This window comes from Macrosteles quadrilineatus, unplaced genomic scaffold (genome assembly GCF_028750875.1).
Source record: "Macrosteles quadrilineatus isolate MER2022 unplaced genomic scaffold, UCM_ALF_1.0 Scaffold_1__1_contigs__length_201487025, whole genome shotgun sequence".
Classification (NCBI taxonomy): domain Eukaryota; kingdom Metazoa; phylum Arthropoda; class Insecta; order Hemiptera; family Cicadellidae; genus Macrosteles; species Macrosteles quadrilineatus.
Window position 1 is genome coordinate 148,111,160 of NW_026542594.1, and position 21,578 is coordinate 148,132,737.

At 35.3% G+C, this 21,578-nt stretch overlaps 1 protein-coding gene across 1 annotated transcript in view; it reads left to right on the top strand.

Moving 5' to 3' along the window:
• Positions 1 to 4,355: 4,355 nt before the first annotated feature.
• LOC128986959 (gamma-tubulin complex component 6) overlaps positions 4,356 to 21,578 on the top strand; it is a 37,470-nt gene continuing 20,247 nt past the window's right edge. The window contains exons 1-6 of the mRNA XM_054407594.1: positions 4,356 to 4,579; positions 6,337 to 6,484; positions 12,433 to 12,659; positions 15,920 to 16,137; positions 16,721 to 16,841; positions 20,794 to 21,123. Coding sequence (XP_054263569.1) covers positions 4,574 to 4,579; positions 6,337 to 6,484; positions 12,433 to 12,659; positions 15,920 to 16,137; positions 16,721 to 16,841; positions 20,794 to 21,123 — 1,050 coding nt within the window. The 5' untranslated portion in view covers positions 4,356 to 4,573. The remainder of the gene's footprint in view (positions 4,580 to 6,336; positions 6,485 to 12,432; positions 12,660 to 15,919; positions 16,138 to 16,720; positions 16,842 to 20,793; positions 21,124 to 21,578) is intronic.

Below are 21,578 nucleotides of genomic sequence, written 5' to 3' on the forward strand. Positions count from 1 at the left end.
TCGAAAATCAAAGTTATTTCCCATTAATAGCATTATTTGTAAGCAGCTTTTAATGTTAACATATTAATGACAGTTTGAAGAAAAAACCCTTATCCAAACAAAGGGTTCTTATTTGAAAGATTACGTAATCTCTAAACGATGATCGGTATATTCCCAGCACTGAGCACTATACAACACTGATTCACGGCCTTTTCCCCGGTTATCAAAACTCAAGAACAATCGTTGTACTTGCGATTAATTAAACCGGCTAAGTAAGGCACAACGTTTTTAATCCCACTTGGTTTGGATGTGCTTACAAAACTTGATCGGAAATGGTTGCGGTATTTGTAAACAGTATTTAATGTAAACATATCATATGTGACAGCTAGAAGTGAGAACTAATCCAAATAGCTGATCGTTATTTCATAAAATTTAATAGTAAACATTGGAAGAAAATTTGACAAAAATCGAACAAAATTGGGTTTTTGATGGTTTGTTATTTTGTTTTCAAAGAAGCGGGGCCATGTTTTTATAGCCAAAGAAACTCACTAATCCAGTAAATACAGAAAATGATTTGAACCTTGATCGGTATTCTAGTTTTCTAGGAGTAGGCCGCGTAAAATGACATTTTGGCGTCACTGACAGAATGAAAGAATGGACAGACAGACAGAAATTGAGATAAGACTCGTTTCGGCTTTCTTAGGCTATGAAACCTAATGTAACCAGAAACTGCATGATTCTAAGCAATGTAGGCCTACAGACAAAACTGTATTTTATTTATATAGATATATGGAACGATTTAAATAAAAAAAATATAAAAAATAAAAACAGTAGGTCCTATGTGTCGTATTTTTACGTTTCAAAGCCATTTGAAGTTGCAATCTTGCTCTTGATGTTTTTTTCTAGATTTTGCCTTATCCTGTGCCTCTAATATATAAAAAGGATTTCGGATGGGCACTTGGGGTTTTATCTTAGCTCGAATATTATAGACCTAAAACGGGACATCGCAATTCCAAGATAATCCGTGAGTCAGAAGCTGGCTTGGCTACGACGCAGTGCTGGTCCGGAGGGTGGATTTGGTTCCTGGAAAACCTTAATCGTATATACCACGTATGTCAGAAAATGCTTTTGTTCCACTGGACCTTGTTTTCTTACTGACAAATAGTTTGTATCAAATCGTGTAAATTGCAGCAGCTATCTTTATACAGCTAAGTCCTTAATCAACGTACTAAGTATGACCAAAAGAGACGTTTATTCTAACGGAACTTGTTTTATATTGATGAATGGTTTGTATCAAACCGGGTGTTGTAAAACTACTTTTATCTCTGATGACAGTAATATTTTAATACATACCTACGGTAAATACACAGTCCGAAAATATTAGATTCTTAGATTCCTGTGAATTCAATATCATCATTTCCTTGGCATTATAATACATCAGGGATGTAACCACATAACGTTATTTATTTATTTAAACAGATCTGTGGCCAGTTTAAATGCATTTTATTTGGCGCGGTTTGAAAACGTGCTCTGTAGTCCACAATCGACTGTGCTGCCATCGGCCGGGACATCGTCGAACTAGTACTCAGTCGGCAAGCAAGGCTTTTTTGCAAGCGTTTACAAAAAAATACAAAACTTAATGTTAACCATCGAAAAATAAATATCTGTCACACTCAATACACTAATGAATATATGCTCTTCAATATGGCGTTTGAACCAGAATTATTCATAGTGCCAGTCATTTTATATTTTAGCAGAAAGTATTGCAATTCCTTATGGGAAATGTAAGAAATGATTTATTTTATATCCGGCTTATAATTAAACATTATGATTTTTATATTGTACAGTCTTAATCCTACATACATTTACAATGTTTTGAGTGTGGGAAATATTTTTTGGAACACGGATAGACCAGAAAACGAGGAATTATTATATGCGCTCCATGTTAAAGTGACGGCCAGTGTCGGCAGCCGAGAATCTCTGTCCGACCGCCTCTTAAGGTCATTGTTGGCTGTGAGGCTTCTGTCCATGGTGGAAGGAAAAAACATAGGTGTGCTATTCCCACATATTCTGACGTCACTCGGATTGCAAACAAAAGATTACCTGATTGTAACTGTCAAATTAGTATATGTATTTGTTTTGATTTGGTTGTTATTGTTTTTATTATTATAAAAACAATAACATTCAAATAAAAACAAATACATACTAATTTGACAGTTACAATCAGATGATCTTTTGTTTGCAATCCGAGTGACGTCAGAATATGTGGGAATAGCACACCTATGTTTTTTCCTTCCACCATGGCTTCTGTCCAGAAAATGAAAATACACAGAGGATACGCGTCCGGTAACCGGACGTGGATTAGGCGTCCGGTAACCAGACGTGGATTAGGCGTCCGGTAGGGGGTCCCGGAACGCCATTACCACAATGATACGATGTTCAGCCATCAGTGTTCGTGGTGTAGTGGATAGAGTGCTCGACTGATATGCGAGAGGTCCCCGGTTCGAAACCTATCGGTAACTTTAACTTTTTGCCACAGATTTTTCTTTGAATGTAATTTCTTCTTAACTGTACATCTTTTGTTAGAATTTTTGGCATTTATAATTTTATGTTATGATGAGAATGGAACCTTCATTTGATTTTTTTCACTATCAGCAAGTTTGGTTGGTTAGGTTAGGTTATGACAGTAACTGCCGGACGCCTAATCCACGTCCGGTTACCGGACGCGTATCCTCTGCGATGAAAATAACGAAGACTGCTACCAAGGAACTACTAAACGGTTTGGGAAATGAGTTTTCAAATGTGTCCTTTGGCCGTGATAGAACCAAGCTTGAAGCCGCACACCTTAAAAGCCGAGCTCTCCCGTCGCTCTGAATCTGGGGAGAAAAATCATTAAATGTTATATTAAAAGTTCACTTCTGTGAAAAATAAGGTTATGTTTCTTCACAAATTTATTTGTTTTATGGTAACTGTAGGAAAAGTATAATGTGCAACTCGAGTGCAAAGTACAATTGCCTCACTCGAGAAACCATTCCTCACTCGCCTACGGCTCGTGAGTAAAGCCTGGTTTACACGGGTCGAGTATGTCAGACGAGTTATTCGGCCCAGTTACTAGGCCCAGTTGTTGATTTGTTCAACTCGCCCGGTACTTGACTGGACTGTCTACACGCATTCCTATTTCGAACAGCGACAGTGTAGGCACAGAAAAGTAATTTTTATAATTTCTCTGTGTTCTGTGGTGTAGGGTATTCCGTATACCGTAGCTTTCGTGTTAAATGTTGTTTGAATTTAAAATGGGACTTCAAGAGTTTAATGCTGAATTTATAAATTAATTTAATCACTGAATTAGATTATTAGAATTAAAACTGAATCATGCATTAAATTCAGGGGTTGCTTAAAAGTTTTTTTTTGCAAATACGATAGACCAAAGTGGAAGGTGGTATTCTAAAAGAATAAGATTTGTTACAAATTACTGTACCGGTACTGCATTTCTTAAAATAAAATATATAGGCAACCGAAAGTTGCCTCCAAATAAAAAAATTTGAAAACACCGTTTTCAATGTATTTCTGATAGAAAACATTTTTAGGGAGTGAGCTTTCTAACAACCCATTGATTAAAAAAATCGTTCCAGTAGAACTGTAGATCTTAAGTTGTTCAACAATTTTGAAAACTGAATTTTATAAGAGTGAGTAGATTTACGAACAGCAGGACAATGCAACACAGGGCCAACTGTTCAACTGAACCATTGAGTAATGAGTATTGAGGGTGATTAGGCATACACTACTGAACTAACCCACAACCCCAAAAATTCTGATCGTTGTGATCGACTCATTGTCAGCGACCACAAAATAAAAAAAGAATTTATTCTGTGGTCGCTGGACTCACTTGATAGCAGTAAACAGATGTTTTGCGGGCAAATTGTGGTGGTGGGGGTAGCTACTGGGCCGAGCAACTCGGTTTTCAACTAAATCACTCGACTCGCTCTCAACTGACCTCTTTTTATCAACTCGCCCGTTGCTCGACTCGCCTGCATGTCTACACCAAGCGAGTTAAAGAGCGAGTGGCAACTCGCACACTGACTCGCCCGCTGTACTCGACCCGTGTAAACCAGGCTTAAGGGTTTCTCTCGAGTGAGTCAATTGCTCACTTTTCTCACTAGTTGCACAAATAACTATTTTTTTGGTAATGTAAATATAAAATCTTTATATTTAATTAATATAAATAATTATTATGTAAAATGACAAATCAAGCGGCTGTATTGTTTATCTACGGCAAAGCCGGCCAACTTTGCCAAAATATAAAAAAAAAATGAAAAAAACAAACACAAAACCAAATAACCAAAACAAAACATACTATTACTACTACAAGAAACTAACCTCTAATTTATTTGCAGTTAAGTCAGTTACAGTTTGCAGTTTATTTTATTTTAATGATTAATATTTTTAATAGTGATGAGGAACGGTTGTAAACCTTTAGTGGGGTTTAAGTAATGTTAGATACACTCACATTAAGGAATGTTCATCCCTATGTTATACATGGTGGCTAACACCTAATTCTTTCCTGGACTTCAATAATTTACTCAGTAATTTTACCATGGAGGTATGTAGGCCTACACATTATTATATTTATTTTATGTATGCCTAGAATGCCCTAATGGGTCTTTTAATGTTATCTGGTTATTTCTTCAGCATTGGTAGGCTATTCGGTATTGGATTGATTTCAGTAGGGGAAAAGGTTTAAAAAGTCTACATTTTATAGCCAACGGGTACAGTTTCTTAACTGGGCTATGCTAATATCGATTGAAACTATCGACTTGAATATATTGCTTAATAATCAATATTTTTACTACGGTATATCAATTATAAAATGAAACTGTCATAACCTAACTAACAACACTTGCTGATACCGGTACCGGTAGTGAAAAAAAATCGAACCAAGAGTAGCCTACTAATCGACAGAGGCGGCTCCAGGAATTATTTTTTGGGTAGGCCTGACAAGGGTCAAGAAGGAGGGGGTACGAGGGGTTTGAGTGATGAACTTCTCTGCAAAAAGGGAGGAATTTACAAATTTAAAAGCAAAATAATTAGGGGTACAGTTTCTTAACTGGGCTATGCTAATATTGATTGAATCTATCGAATTGAAAATATTGATTAATAATCGATATTTTTTAATATCTCTATTATAAAATTAAACTATTATAACCTAACCTAACCAACCAAACTTGCTGATGGTGAAAAAATCGCATGAAGGTTTACTTATCGAATCGATAGTTTCAATCGATATTAGCATAGCCCAGTTAAGAAACTGTACCCATAATTGGTTGTAATGCTTTCCCTTTATTTAAGTTAGGCCTACTTAGAATTATAAATATCTTTATCTAGGTTACTTTATAATTTTGAAATATCTACCTACCAATATTTTGGGTAGGCCAAGGCCCGGCCTACCTGGCCTGCCCTCTGGAGCCGCCCCTGCTAATTCAATCGAAGGCTTCAATCGGTATTAGCATAGCCCAGTTAAGAAACTGTACCCCAGCCAACCCTCCTTACGTTAACACCTAAACTATTTAATAAGGACAGTTAATTTCAACATAATATTTTTAATTGTTTTTTTTATTCTTAACAATATTTATTAAGTACCAGTATCACACTTGTCAGCTGATATGTTTCAATTCGTTAATATTGATTTATAAAAAATCAAGTCAATAATGAATCTTCCCTTTAACAGGAAAGTGCCAAAAAATTGTCTTTCGTCTTGCATTTAACTCTAATGAAACCTTGAATTCTCAGTCTTCCGGTTTAAATTAAGTTAATGTTAAATAGTGTAAATATCGACTTGACACAGCTCTCACTGAAAGACCGAGAAATCAGGGATGACACTGGACGTACAAATGACATTTAATATGAGCTTTATCAAATAACATAGGCCTAGTGCACTAATAGGACCGAGTTGCAGAACTAAATTGTTTTGTTTCTCTATTGAGGTCGGTCAGTAGCGGCAATGTAGTTGGCTTAAGGTTATCTCTGTATGTCTGAGACATTTAAGATGTGAAAACATGGACCATGCATTCTAATAGTTTTCTTAAGTTTTTTTTCAAGAGGTTTTTGGCCTCTTTTAACATTGCATTTGTCCCATATAGGTTTCAGGCTTGTTTGTGAAATGTAGGCTGTTCTACCTAGAGCAAATGATGAACAAGAGTGAACTGTGCTATGGTACTGATAAAATTTAGCAGCTGGCTTCCCATGATATCGAAAAATGTTCTCCTAAACTCATATTTCTGTGGACAAGACTAATTTTGTAAACTGTTATGCTACTTACAGCCTGAGACAGTTAAATCTAAATTATTATTTTGTTTTAAGGACAGTACATTCAACCTCATAACAGGCCTTTGTTCAGATCTAGTCGAAGATACATTACATTGCTGCGCAAATAAGGAGGTCATAATAAAAAGCCTGAGATCAAAGGCATTTGAAATAGTACTTAACGTCAGAAATACAGAAACAGAAGGTAAGTGTATGTATAAATAAGAATATTCAACACTTTGTTCATTCACGTTTAACTTTGAAAAAACATTTAGAAAAATTCTGAATAAAAAAAAAGTTGCTTGATATACTATTGATGTAACTTTTCATTTCAAATTTTGTTACCTATAATTTTAAAGAAAGATATTTAAGTTATGATATGCTTATTTAAAGAGAAGGAAAATACGGTACTGTTAAGTTTTCGAACTAAAGGTCTCAGCATGCGCATATTATTTAATTTATAATATGTTTGGATCTCTGTTAAAAAGGGATATTTTCCACGGAGTTCTCAAAATTGGGTTTCTTATTCCCATTCACAAGGGAGGTGATAATGAGGATGTGAAGAACTACCGCCCTATAGTAATCCAGTCTGCTTTGGCTAAGATTTTCGAGGGCCTGATCTTAGATGTCATGGAATTTACATTTAAAAATATTATTGAACAGTATGAATTCCGACCTGGAAAATCTACAGTGACCAATGTAACCATCTTTTCAAGTGATGTCTTATCGTCCATCTCCTCTGGCCAGCACTCAGAGTAAAGTTTTCATCTGAAACATCGAGGCCGATAAATGTGAGTTCTGGTGTTCCTCAGGGATCTCTCCTTGGACCATTCCTTTTTAGCCTTTTTATCAATAATGTGGGCAAGTCTCTGAATTCAAAGTTCCTCCTTTTTGCAGATGATGTCAAGATTTATACAGACACATATCTTCAGCAGAACATCATTTTGAACTGCAGGAAGTCCTTAACTGAGTAGTCTATTGGTATTATATAACAACTATTTTAGCGTATCTAAATGTACAGTGATGTCTTTTGGAAGGTCTAGGGATCTTCTGACTCTTGATTTCTATATCGGGACCTCAAAATTGTCCAGAGTCACTTGTACTAAAGATCTTGGGGTATTCTTCACACCTACATTGGATCCTGGCGAACACATACAAAGAATCTGTAATAAAGCTAACTCAGTTTTAGGGGCCATATTTAGACTTTCAAGAGGAGGATCTCTTTCAGTACCAACTTTAAAGGTACTGTATGTATCACTGGTTTGGCCTATATTAGAATATTGTTCCGTAGTCTGGTCCTCTTACGAGATAAGACACATCAACTCCATCAAAACTATCCAAAGACGCTTTTTTTGATTGGTTGGTGTAAGATCTAGAATCAGATACGCTGATGTGATTGTTGACCAAGTGCAAGAGAAGCTGCAACTTCAGTCTTTATCATTCAGAAGAGCAGATTGTTGTACCGTCATCCTCAACAAGTCAGAATATGTAAACAAAGTAAGAGACTTTATTGAAACTAACTCTATTGTCACTTTGACCAAGGACCCCACACCTGTTTTTTCGAAAGAGATAAATAAACTAATATCATCATGTAATAACCTTTAAACTAGTGAAGAAATCAGGCATCTGAAAGTCACTAACCCTAGCGCCCCCGTGCTTAGAGGTTTACCTAAAATACACAAGGAAAATATACCTAGGCTATAAGACCGTTGGTAAATTTCACCCCTTCTCCTACCTATAAAATCGCCAAAAAGTTAGACAATATTATCAGAAGAGAGATTATTTTAGAAAATAACCTTAGCTTAAAAAACACAGTAGACTTAGTAAGCCAGATATCTAACATAGAAATGAAAGACTCATATATACTTGCATCATTTGATATTGTTAGTCTATTCACAAACGTACCCATAGATGAAACCATTTCTTTACTCAGAAAAAACTTAGACAAACACACCTTAGCTACGGAAGCAAAGAATAAACTGATAAATTTAGTACGCTGTGTCCTAAAACAAAGCTACTTCACATTTGAGAACGAATATTATAAACAGAATGAAGGTTTAACGATGGGGTCGCCGCTATCAAGTATTCTCTCTGAATTATTTCTGAACAACTTAGAAAATCAACACTTTTGGTCGGACTCGAACCGCCAACGTAGCAAAATAGTTTTCTACAGAAGATATTTGGACGACACACTTGTATTGTTCAACGGTAACATTAGACAAATCAGCATTCTCAAAACATACCTCAACAATGTGCATAAAAATATGAAATTCACTCTTGAAACGGAAGTATCTAAATCTATTAATTTCCTGGATCTCACTATAACAAGAAAAGACAGTAACTTAGAGTTCAGTATCTACAGGAAGCCGACTACAACTGACCAAACTATCCACTCATCATCACACCACCCCTATAGCCACAAATTATCCGCCTACAATAGTTTCGTCCATCGTCTACTCACCGTACCACTAAGCCCAACCAACTACAATAACGAAGTTAAGATACTAAAGCATATTGCAGTGTCAAATGGATACAGTAGCAACCTCATAGACAAATTGATCAGAAAACACCGTAACCGAACCGAAGTAACCTCCAAAGAAAATAACAAAAAATATGTTAGCGCTGAATTCGGTGTAGTTTTAAATGATACTCTGCGAAAAGAACTGGCAAAAAATGATATAACAGTATCGTTTAAGACGACAAACAAGCTGTCGTCATTGGTCAGAGTCAAGAACAGATCCCACATAGATAACAACAACAAAACCGGAATCTATAGATTAAAATGTGACAACTGTCCCAGCTTTTACATAGGACAAACTGCCAGATCTTTCACAACCCGATTTAAAGAGCACCTACCGAAAAAGAACTCTAAATCAGCTTTTTCTAACCACCTAACAGCCACAACCATAACTATACAGACATTCACAATAATCTGGATATTTTACACTTTTGCAATAAAGGACGCCATATGGATACGATAGAAGAATACGAAATATATAGGGCATCAAAAGAACAACCACATCATATTTTGAACGAAAAACAGTCCTTTGAGTCTAATATAATTTACAACACAGCCATCCTGATATCTGATTACCAAACAAAAGAAAGAATAGATAAGGATAGAACAGGGGTAGGGGTCAGCGCTGCCGACACGTGACAGTCGCGACTTACCCTTCACCGGCGCCGTATCACGTTTCACAGTCGTTCCTTAATTAGTGTTTAAATGTTTCGTGCGTGTTTTCGTGTGTGTAAATGTCTACATGTATTTCGTAAAACCATGATGAATTCAACACCGAGGGATATTTTATAGAAAAGCTGGCGTTCTACAAACCTGAGGATGTGCCAATGTAAGGCATGAAACAGCTGTAGTTTCTTAAAACTACCGTGGATCGGAGACAGAAGCCAGGTTACATAAACCTTATTAGTGCTAATTTTAACGATCCAGAGGCCAACCATCATGAAATTGGAAACCTGTTATTTCTCCACAAAATTGCCATCGGTATGATGGACTGCCCTGAAATTCTCGCATAGCTGGACTTTCACATCTCACAAGGAACTCGACAGCAGCATCTTTTCGCCAGACAGCATTGCCCAACTTCATATCTGTACTAAATTACTATTTCAAGTTTGATGAGATTGGGAAATGCAGCGCAAGTGCATCTATTCAATTTGAGTCAAGCCGAATTCAAGAAAAATTTTAAGTGTTTGTGTAAAGCAATAATCCTGATTAGTGCAAAGTTTAGGTTGAATCTCTGGTGCAATGTGCTTCTCTCTGTCAATATATTCCTTTCTCTCGCCCTCTTGTCATTTACCTTCTTATCAGGTACAGAACTCAATCTTTTTAAGTCTTACTTATCAGACCGCAGGCAGCAGGTTGATGTTGCGGGTATATTGTCAGATGAGAGTGAGGTTTTTTGCGGAGTGCCCCAGGGCTCGGTGTTAGGCCCTGTTCTTTTCCTTATAATGATTAATGATTTGGATAAATGTATGTCCTGTACTTCTGTGATTTATGCGGATGACTCCACTTTCTTAAATAGTCAAGGTACCTTTAGTGAACTCATGGTGCTGTCCAAACTTTCCCTCAATGAAGCTAGGAACTGGTTCAGTGTCAATGGGTTTTTTATGAATCCTGAAAAGACTCAAACTATTGTTTTTAGGTTTAGGTCGCACACCTGAGGAAGAAAAGAATTTTTCGTCAAGTGTAAATTTATTAGGCATAGATTTGGATAGTGATTTAAGCTGGTCAACCCATTTATATAACTTAAGTAAGAAATTGTCAAGAGTTTTATTTTTAATTAGACGTCTAAGAGATTTTGTTCCTCCTTTGTATGTTAGATCTGCGTATTTTGCTTTTTTTCAAAGTCTGTTAAAGTATGGTCTGTTACTGTGGGGTAACTCCACCCACATTCTAATAATTTTAAAGCTTCAAAAAAAGGCTGTAAGACTGTTGACCAATTCAGGGTTGAGGGACCATTGTAAACCTCTTTTTAAAGCAACAGGTATCCTGACAACTGTAAATTTGTATATATTAGAGTGTGTTATTTTTGTAAAACAAAATTCACATTTCTTTAGCTCAAGAAAAAATTTTCACTCATATTACACAAGGGGAAGATCTGCTTTGGATAGGCCCTACACCAGACTAACAACAGTACAGCAAAGTTTTGCTAGTATATCAGTAAAAATAGTAAATTGTTTTGCAAGTGAAATACTTGACATTCCTTGTACTCGGCTAAAACAAAAGTTGATGGTTTGGCTTGCTGACCACCCTTTTTACAGTTTAGATGAATTTTTTGCAGAATACAATTGTAATGGTAAAATTGTTATCTAGTTCTTACTTAGTCCCTAGTCAACTGTTACCTAGTCTTTCAAACACTTGTTTAAGTAGGTACCTCACTTTTGTTTCATATATATAGTTACTGTGTTTTTCAAATGATTTTAGCTTTATTTTCTTGTTGTCTTTGTTATATTTAAGTTTAGTGAAGATTCCATGTTATAGACCATGTTATACTATCTAGAATCTATGGCCCTTTTTTTGTTAACGAGGTCTATTGTAACATATGTTATTTAATGACCAATAAAGATTTATGATTTATCAATGGTTGTAAACTCCTCATTTTCACCTATATCTCTAGGGGGGTAAGGTGAAGGGCCTTGGGGGGTGGGTAAGGCTGTATAATATCTCACAGCTATTGCCTTTTTACTTTATCTTATCCCAAAGTTTTGTATGGATTTCAATTCTCCATCAAAAGTTTATATGTTTGTTTGTAGTTCTTTGCTGTTGAGCTTAGTTTTGTTGTTTTAGCTTAGTGATTTAATTGTTACTAGTGTACCTGTTGATCGAATTCGAGCAATTGCGAAATATTACAGGGGTGAATTTTAAAACGAATAACTGTCATAATTTTGGATGACTTTAAAAGAATCGATTCAAAGATTACTGAATACTCACGATGTACATAACAGTTTGATATAATCAACATTTCTTATAAATATTATCATTAGGTAATATTAGAGAAAAGATATTATTATTTGAGAATAATATTATATCAGGTAATAGCTTCAAAGTTCACTGTTTTTTTATTACCATTGCTAGTCACATTGTCTTATTTTATTAATGATAACAGATTTTTTTGTTTTGTTTCATTGTTAAGTCAAGTAGTAAATTTTCTTATTACTTTAAACAGTTTTGTTCTTTTCTTTTTTTTCACCTTTCATATCACTTTTCTAATGTAGCTCAGATTTTTATTTCTTGGTTGTAAATACTGCAATTATTGTCAAAGTTGTTTGTTTATAATGTTCCTGCTTGCTGCTAAGTGTTTACCTGTCCAATTGTCTTGTCAATTGTAAAATGTTTGTACTAATTTAAGATTAAGTCTATATTGTTAACTGGTTTATGCCATTAATAAACAAATTGAATTGAATGAAAACAGTATACTACAAAAAATACTCAAACTGTGAATAAACTGCTTAAAAAATATGATGCTATATAGCTTTTCCACATTATTTTTAGTCTATGTACTTTATGAGCTGATACCACTGTCCTGATGTGTGTGTTTGAATTAAATATAAAAAACATTCCTTGAATAGCCTAAGTGATTTTTCCACTTGTCATTCCTAAATGAGTATTCAGACTAGTAATGCTGCCACGATTTTCAGATGAATTGGAAGGAAGTCCACAACTACTTCTCGCCAATATTCTGGATCATGTTTACAGCAAAGCAAAAGCCAAGGGACAGTGGACTGAGCTCATGTTTGAACACGTTGATCATGTATTGGACAGAGCGGAAACATTAGCCGAGGCCAACCCATCATTTGTATCAGTGCTGAAGTTTCTTATACATCTAGCAAATACTGTCCCTACATCAGGAACCATACCTCACCAGGTTTGATTATAAATGTGCTTGTATCCATACTCTTAATAACAGTTATGAACAATTTGCAGTGGCTTAGTCAGGTTTGGAGTACCGTACCCTGGCTATTGTGTTTTCAATTAATTGTTCAAGTTGAGTGTTGCCTTAGCTTTAAAAAAGATGGTTCACTCATTTAAACTGTTAGACGTTTAAATCATTGTTCATCAAGTCAATGAGATGGTTTGGATTCCATTTGATTGTGAAATTGATAATAAATAATTGCTGGCCCTCCTTAACCGTAAATTTCACTTGCAACATTGTGGTTTTTTATTACTTCCTAATGGTTTTCAGTTTAAAAAAAGACTTCTAAGCATGTTCAATTGTAACAGGTATTTTAATTAAACTTAAACACTCATTGACCATTTCCGAAGAATTTGAACTAACTTGTGCAGCTCTTACCAGCAGTAGTACAGGCCACGGGGGCGAGGATCAGTAGTTATCTAAACTTTTTGACGGGGATTAAACTACGTTTATTTTATTTTTACACAATCATTTGATAATTTAGTAATAATATTTTTGTTTATAAAATAGATGCATTATTGAAGAAAAGCTAACTTTAGTTTTATAAACATACTATTCAAACAAAATTAGTAACGAAACGATAACTATATTCGTTAAGAATTTCCGCCCTCCACAACCTTCTGCCCTGGAGCAACTGCTCCTCTGTATCATAAATGTATCATAAACAACTTGAGGTGTTTTGGTTTGTTCCGGTTTAAGATTCTATCCTGCTGGATATAAGGCCCCTTTGTGGTCCAAAAATGTTAAAATTTTATAAATTTGTACATTACTATCTCCCGCAACATTTATTATGTGAGAAAGTTTTTTTTTTGTCAAAACCATTGTTTGATTTGTTGGTTGTTCTTCTATATTTGAACATTGTTTTAATTGCAGCTGACTTTAAAATTGTTTTGTAATTGGTTTAGTTTTAGCGAATTTCCCTATAGGGAAGTAGCTATTACCGTAGGTCTCATGGTAAGACCTAGGCCCGGGACCAATTTACTTTTTCATTTTGATGTGATATATATATCTAATATATAAAATTCTCGTGTCACAGTGTTTGTCTGCAAACTCCTCCGGAACGACTTCACCGATCGTTATGAAATTTGGTGTGTAAATTCTGTAGGTATGCGAATCGGACGTAAACTATTTCCCGTTTCGAAATTCTTAAAAGGGCTCCGCCCCAGTGGCTCTGGAGTTTCCCATGTTAACCTTATGAGAAATGGAATTAATGAATCTTAACAGCTGTTTCAATTAAACAAGTTGGTTCTGTTCTATGATGTTCAATAGCATTAAAGTTACAAGGATTACCAACAGGGTGCAGCACTATTATTTCTTTTACATTTATGACAACAGCTAATTTGCAACCAAAAGGTGAGTGAGCGTAGCGAACGAACTTCAACCTGGAGGCGAGTTAGCGTAGCGAACGAGCTAACCTGAAGGCAAGTGAGCGCAGCGAACGAGCTCCAACCTAAAGGTGAGTGAGCGTAGCGAACGAGCTCCAACCCAAAGGTGAGTGAGCGTAGCGAACGAACTTCAACCAGGACGTGATTGAGCGATGCGAACGAGATCATCTTGAAAATTAAACGTAACGGTACTTTCTTTCCATCGGTCTGTCTTAGGGGAAACCTATAACTTAGGCGATACGAAGTTCGCCGGGTCAGCTAGTATATATATATATATATATATATATGTCCATCCGCACGATAACTAGAGTAATTTTTGTCCGATTTTGATAAAATTTGGTTTGAAGGTGTAAGGCGGAATAAACTTGAATGAGTTCGCGAACCAGCATGATCGGACCATGGGAACGGGGTTTTACGGGGGGTTTTATGGGGGTTTTATGGGGTAAAAATGGGTTTTTCTCATTTTTTACCCTTAAAACACAAAATTTATCCATTTTTCTCCAGACCTTTTTAAAGAGCTTAAAAAAACAAATAATTTAGTATATCAAAGTGTTTTTGTACAGTGATTGGTTACGGTGAAAATTCAAAAAATGTTTAATTTAAAATTCCCATGTTATTCTTCTGGTGAATATTATAATATGTTGTAGTTGGCTTGTTTATGGATATATTTTGATCAAACTTGGCAGATTTATTTATTTCATACTAAGCTATTGATATTTTAATAAAAAACACACTTTATTAATTTCCCTGTAGCCTGTAGCAGCTAACCTAGGTACTCGTTAAACATAAATGTTAATTTTTTTTTATTAATTGAAAATCAATCCAGGCAAATGGAAATTCATTAAGTCGGCAGGTTTGCTGCAGCGGGGGTATTTGTTCCAAGTTTGTTTTTACTTGATGTTTATATACTTGAATAAGTGAATTTTGCCTAAATATTTATGTATTGCCTCTTCAATGATGGATATTCAACATACAATATTACATATCGAGTAATGTCCATGTTAGAGTGACTGATGTCCTTCCGAACACAAGTGATGCATTTAATGAGGCAATCCTGTAGGCAACAACGGCAATTAGCTAGGGTTGACATGAGACAAGGCCCCACTAGAAAAACAGGCCATGCTGCAGGATCCATGACGTCACACTAGTGGATAGATTTCATTGATAAATTCATTGCCATCGTCATTCCCATATGTTTTAGGTAAATAAACAAGCTGGCTGTTTGTAAGATTTTAATGGTAAGAGTTTAGCACAACTATCCACCACTGTGACGTAGTGTTGCGCTGCCCGTGCTGCAGCATGGCCTGTTTTTCTAGTGGGGCCTTGCATGAGAAGGCATCATTCTCCTATCCTGACCAGCTGATCGGTCAGGCTTAAATAAACAAGAACACAACAATAAAACAATATTCCATTTACACCCCTTTACAAATTCAGTTAGGATACACAATTATCCACAATAAAAACAAATTGTCGCTACATTATTCTTTGAACAGAATTAAAATAGCATCCCACATTCAGTTCATTGGTACCCATCTACACATTGTGAAAGAGCAGTGATTGTTCCAAATTGACTATGTCATGTAGCCTCAAAATGCCAATGTCTCCTCATTAGGCTCCCTGTAGTGTCTTAGCAAGAAGATTATCTTTCCTAAAACGGGCATAGTGATGTTTAATGATTATTAGACTAGAAGGTTGTTTGTTCATGTTCATATTATTTGGAATCAGTGTTTCAAAGAAGTTATATTGATAAAAGAAGTGTGAATAGCCTAAATAGTTTTTCATGTAAGACTTTGAGGTTATTTAAATGTTATCCTATTTTTATTTCAGAAACACTTACATGGTGCGGAAATGAAAATATCCATCACCGACCACAGTTTCAAGCATGAACCTCTAATTGATTCTGATCGTCCATTTAGCCCTACAATCTTTAAGGTGCCCTCTGCAGCAAGGAGTGAAACTATTCATGATCTACAAGCATTCGCTGAATCTCCTGGGACAGGGTTAAAACATGAACAGTTTTTCAATTCTTCTATAAATGCATTAAGGTATGTAGGGCCCACTTTTAAGTGGATTCCTTTTGGTTTGAGTTAACCTGTTGTTAATATAACCTGTTATTTATTTAGTTCATCTGATAGGTTTAACATTTAACAGGTTCCAACACTAAGATGATGTCTTTAACATTAAAGAAAATAAAAAGTAGGTTATTTATAAAATATTGAAATTTAAATTGTCAGTAACCTGTAACCATTGTAAACAGTGTCGATAACATTCTTAATCATCTAGTGGAGGATATAACTTCATTATGGGCATAACAATTATCATGAAAATCTCAACTGAATCTTAATTGTAATTAATAATTAGTATAATTTATTTTAAAAATTAGCACGTTTTGTAATATTTAGCATTTATGTTAATTGGTTAAATTATTACAGTTCATGTGTGGTTGGAATAAGAATCAAATACATTTAAAGATAACCAGGGTTAAATATAAATTTTCAAATTATACAAATCTGTAATATACTTGTTATTTAAAATAACTGCCCAATGAGTAATTCAAAACCCTATTTTTTTTAATAAAATAGCAATTCAACCATTCTAGGTTGCTAACAGTACTTGTAAATTTTCCAGTATGAAGTCAAGGAGATTCGAAGAAGATATTAACAATGGAAACTGGTTTAATTCTAAGATAAATAACATGAACATACCAGTAGACAGCTCTGCCACCAACCCAAGGTTCAGCATGCATCAAGTAAGTGACCAATTCAAAATGCATATCAATTTTCAATGGTTATCAAGGCCTATGGGCATCAAGGCTTATACATCGGACATCAAGAAAATGTGGTTGTGTTGCTAGCCTAGTGGTTAGCATCTCGGACTTCGGTGCGGGAGGGACGGGTTCAATCCCCGGCACATCCACAAAACTTTAATGGGTTTGGACCGCTTTCCCTTAAAAGTGTTTGAAATGACTTCATAACAAAAATGCCACTGGCGTAGATATGAGCAAAAAAAAAAAAAAAAAAAAAAAAAAAAAAGAGTAATATAACCAAACTTCCAATTACCAGTATTAAAGCATACCTCAACAAAAACAGCCAAAACCTGTACCTTGTGCTTCAACTTCGGAGTCAACCTTAGAACTAAACTTTCATACATTGTTTAACCCTTACTGCGCTGTAGATGAATATACTCACCTTTTAATACAGAGTGCATTGGCTAGTCTTGGTAGTTCCCAGTTTTGCAAAAAAAAAAAAAAAAATCAGCCTTGACTTTTGGGGAAAATATTTTTTTTATTTAGCGTTACGGTCAATGCTATCGAACATAATATCTGCAGTGCGGTAAGGGTTAAGTTGATCTGGACCATTTAAAATAAAAGACATCGATGAGAACTGAACAAAAATTAGTAAACTGCTCAAACTAATCTGTTAAGGTACGTTTCCATTCCTACAAATTTGTGCCAGTGCGACTTTTATGCCCGCCGACTGTGCGACAAAACATGTGCCCGAGTTGCTGGCACATGTTCCCAGTTGGAATGGAAACGGCCCGGCACATGTGCCTGCAACTCGCGTGTGCGCAGGTCTGCGGAACAACCACTATTGCCATATACTTTAAAGTTTTTAAATTCAAAGGACGTAGGCATTTCACAAAATATCATCCAAACCCACTAAAAAGGCACATCTAAGATAAAACCTTTAATTTCATACCAAATATGTCTAGAAAAATATTTAGGGATCTATATATTAATTTGAAACTGTTTTTCTTTGTCATAGCTATTTTGAGAGAACGGCTTGGCGTAGAAACTTGGTAGGGGTGTCTAAAGAAAGGTCTTGGTCTGTAGATGAGCCATCAAAAGAGAAACGTGGTAAATTCCCTAGGGGCTCTGCCCCAGTGGCCTTTAAAGTTCCATCCCATGTTATTCTTATGGAGGAAAACGGGGTTTTTGTCACAGCTAATTTGAGAGAACGGCTGGGCGTAGAAACTTGGTAGGGGTGTCTAAAGAAAGGTATTGGTCTGTAGGTGAGCCCTCAAAAGAGAAACGAGGTAAATTTCCTTGGAACTCTGCCCCAGAGGCCTTTAAAGTTCACTCAGCAATGTTGTTTACATTACGACCATATGGATAATTTTACACTACTTTTAATGAACCAGCTGTTAATATTAAAATTGTATTCAAAAGTCTACTGAAACTGTCAAAATTAAATGTTTACATTATTATTTATGATTTTAAATTGATTCTCCACTGCATGGCAAGTTTTTTATAGTTTCAACAAAATGATGAATTTATTATACGTTTTAAATGTTGTGATCAAAGATATATGCTTTATTGCTCTTAGAAAATTTTAAATTATGAAATAAGTGTGACATCAATTTTAAAGGACCATAATTATTCCTTATCGGGTTAGCTTATATATATTGTAAGGTTGGCACTTGCCTTTTTTTGCCTACTTTCAATTACCATTCATTTTTGAATTCAAGAAAGAACACCAGAAATTCATTTATTGGTATACAAGTTTTCGACAATCGGGTAAAAAATTGTGTCATAGATGAGTACGTTGAGGATGAGAGCTGTGTTCAAGTTTTGGAATAGACTAACTACGGAGTATGTTTCATCTATGGTTTTTGTGAAGTAGGTGAACTAATGTCAATTCAGGTATTTAAAAGAATGTGTACAGGGTTTTTACTTTGCTCTACACATGTAACAACGCATCTAAACCTCACTTTATACAAAGCATTCGGAAACACAACAGTGTTATCACATCTAATCGCATTTGGACTAGGTTATGGATTTGGTTCCGCAAATGATCAAGATTTGTGATCAAATTTCCTACAATTATGGTTCATTCCATCCACGAAATACGTGCACAGCTTTATGTTATCGATCTGGCCAAGGCGAAACTATCCCATAAGTTAATGAATTATCAAGTAAGAACAGGATGATTAAATACATGGGTCAATGTGGCAAGAGAAGGAATTAAAATTGCTTAGATTGAAGTAAGAATCTTACTGCTTTCTAGAGAATCAGATATTTTTATCAAATACAAAAAAAACTGATTTAATATGCTGATACAATTCTGTATTTTTATGACCAAAGATGAAGATTTACTTATAAATCCGGATACAATCTGAATGATTTTCCTAAAGCAGATTGAATTAGTTGTTAGTAATAAATATTGACTCTTTCCGTAACATGATAGACTAATTATATGAACCCATTCTCCCATATAGTGAAAGTGGCTTTGACATGAAACAAACTCATGAACAAACAATTATAAGACTCCTAAAAAACCTTTTGGGCAACCTAAAGCCGATAAAAAGGTAGGAAATATTGTGTTAAACGAATTCATCAATCACGTTTTTTAGGGAACACAATCATCATACTTATTATTATGTTTTGTTTATCCTCCCTTCATTTAACTAAGATTTTAATGACTTCACTCTATCTATCGCAGTTAGCTAAATTTACATAAAACCTCAAGTTTAACCGTCGATTTCGACGGGGTTCTACTAGTTGATAATTAATTATGTTCTATGCAAAATCAAGAAAGTTATTTCATGCATCGTATGTATTTAGATGGATAGATTTATTCAAGGTTGTAAAGGTATTTGTCGGATCAATTCTTATCTGAATGTAGACCTTAAAAAACTACAGAAATGGCTTTGCTTGCAAACTACAGTTATGGGTCTTGATATCGTTGATTTAGATCTCCGGTGAAGGTACATCAATGAACTGTAGCTATTGCCTGTCGCTAAAAATCATAGTTGTAGCTAAAAATGTTGCCATGAGGAATAGGTTTTTAACAATTGCTGTTTTTTACAATTTCCTGTACCTAGCTCTAACAAGAATTCAAAATCATGGAAAATCACAAGGAGGAAATTTTTGAAGCCACTTTGTCAGCTCTAATCTCTCATTAAAAAGGCGCCTTTCGAAGGTATTTTAGCCAAAAAACTTGTTATTGAACATCCAGGCTATTTTTGTAATTTTCTTCTAAATTCATTTTGTGCACCAGCCATAATTAAAGAAGCAGAGGCTGCTATGTCATCCATGGTGATTTATAGAAAACAATATAATATAAATAAAATACCGAAACTTATTACATCGCAAGAGATTAACTGATATTGCCTGCAGGCCTAGTCGCGGGACTTGTGCCCCATGTGCTTGGAATGGAAACGGCATGACAAATTACGCGCAACACGTGCCTCGACATATGCCGCGACATGTGCCTGCAACTTGTAGTAATGGAAATGTAGCTTTACAGTAGTTTAAACTTTACATTTAATTTAGTATGACTTTTTGGTTGCCCTCAGCTACTGAATATGTTCTTCTTACCTAGATCCAATTTTTCACATAATATAAGTTACATTTATTCTTTGTCATACTGTAGCAAAGTAACAGCCGTTTTTAATACATGCGTTGCGGGTCTAAAGTAGCTCTTTCTTAAGTAGTTGGGCTATGTGTGTACCAAGGTTTTGATTGGACTCTTGTGATCATAAGATGATGTATAACATGGACAAAATAATCACTTAGGATTATGTAATGATTCATGGATAATCCCTGGGACTGAAAGGTACCTTAACCTGTCCATTTCCCATTTGTTTTCTAAAAGAAAACACATAATCTCTGCAGATAACAAACTCATTTGGTTTTTTGAAGTGCCAAAAGCACCAAAATGCAATGTTTTACCTGTATACCTGCATAATATAATTTACAGGATGAAGGATATGTAACCCCAGATCAAGATTTAATTGAAAATGAAGATCTCGCTTATATTCCATGGGAAGATATGGTTGATGACTTTAATTTGGTCTACGGATGGAAGAATTTTGGTTCTGTAGCGACAGCAAAAGAACCTCAATTTGTTCTTGAAAGAAGAGATTCAGTAAACCAGATTGGCAGGGTAATCCATGCCTCATGTGTTGTATCATCAAGGTCTGCCAAATCTAATACAACTACATTAACAACTGTGAGTCTTCAAGAGTTAGAAGTGGCATTCAAGAACCTCTTGGTTGGCGTTGAATCCAGCATATTCCTGTATGATAAGGTAATTTATTTTATTTTATAAACAGCAAATTGTATCTTCAATGCAGTCAAGAGATCCATTAAAAATAATTGTACAAGTTGAGGTAGCTGAAATAAAACGTTAACAAACTGTGTTCAATATCAATAATGCTAGGGATTCAACTGGTGGTAGCACTGAATGAGAGAATTGCCGTTTTTACCTGGAGATAAAGTGCATTGTACTTAGTAAAACTGAACTTGGGGATTTGGGATTGCATACATGAAGCCATGAGCCAATGAGCTGATTCCCCTATTCGTTATTTATTTAACCCTCCGAGTGTTATGTTTCGTAAAAGCGACTCATAACACACTTTGTTAACCACGCACCGATGACTGATGTGTTTTATTACGTTTATCATTGTTTTAGTGTTAAAAATCAAAAGTAGTGATATACGTGGTGCATTATAAGAAGTGAGTTTGAAGGGCTGGTTGATGATC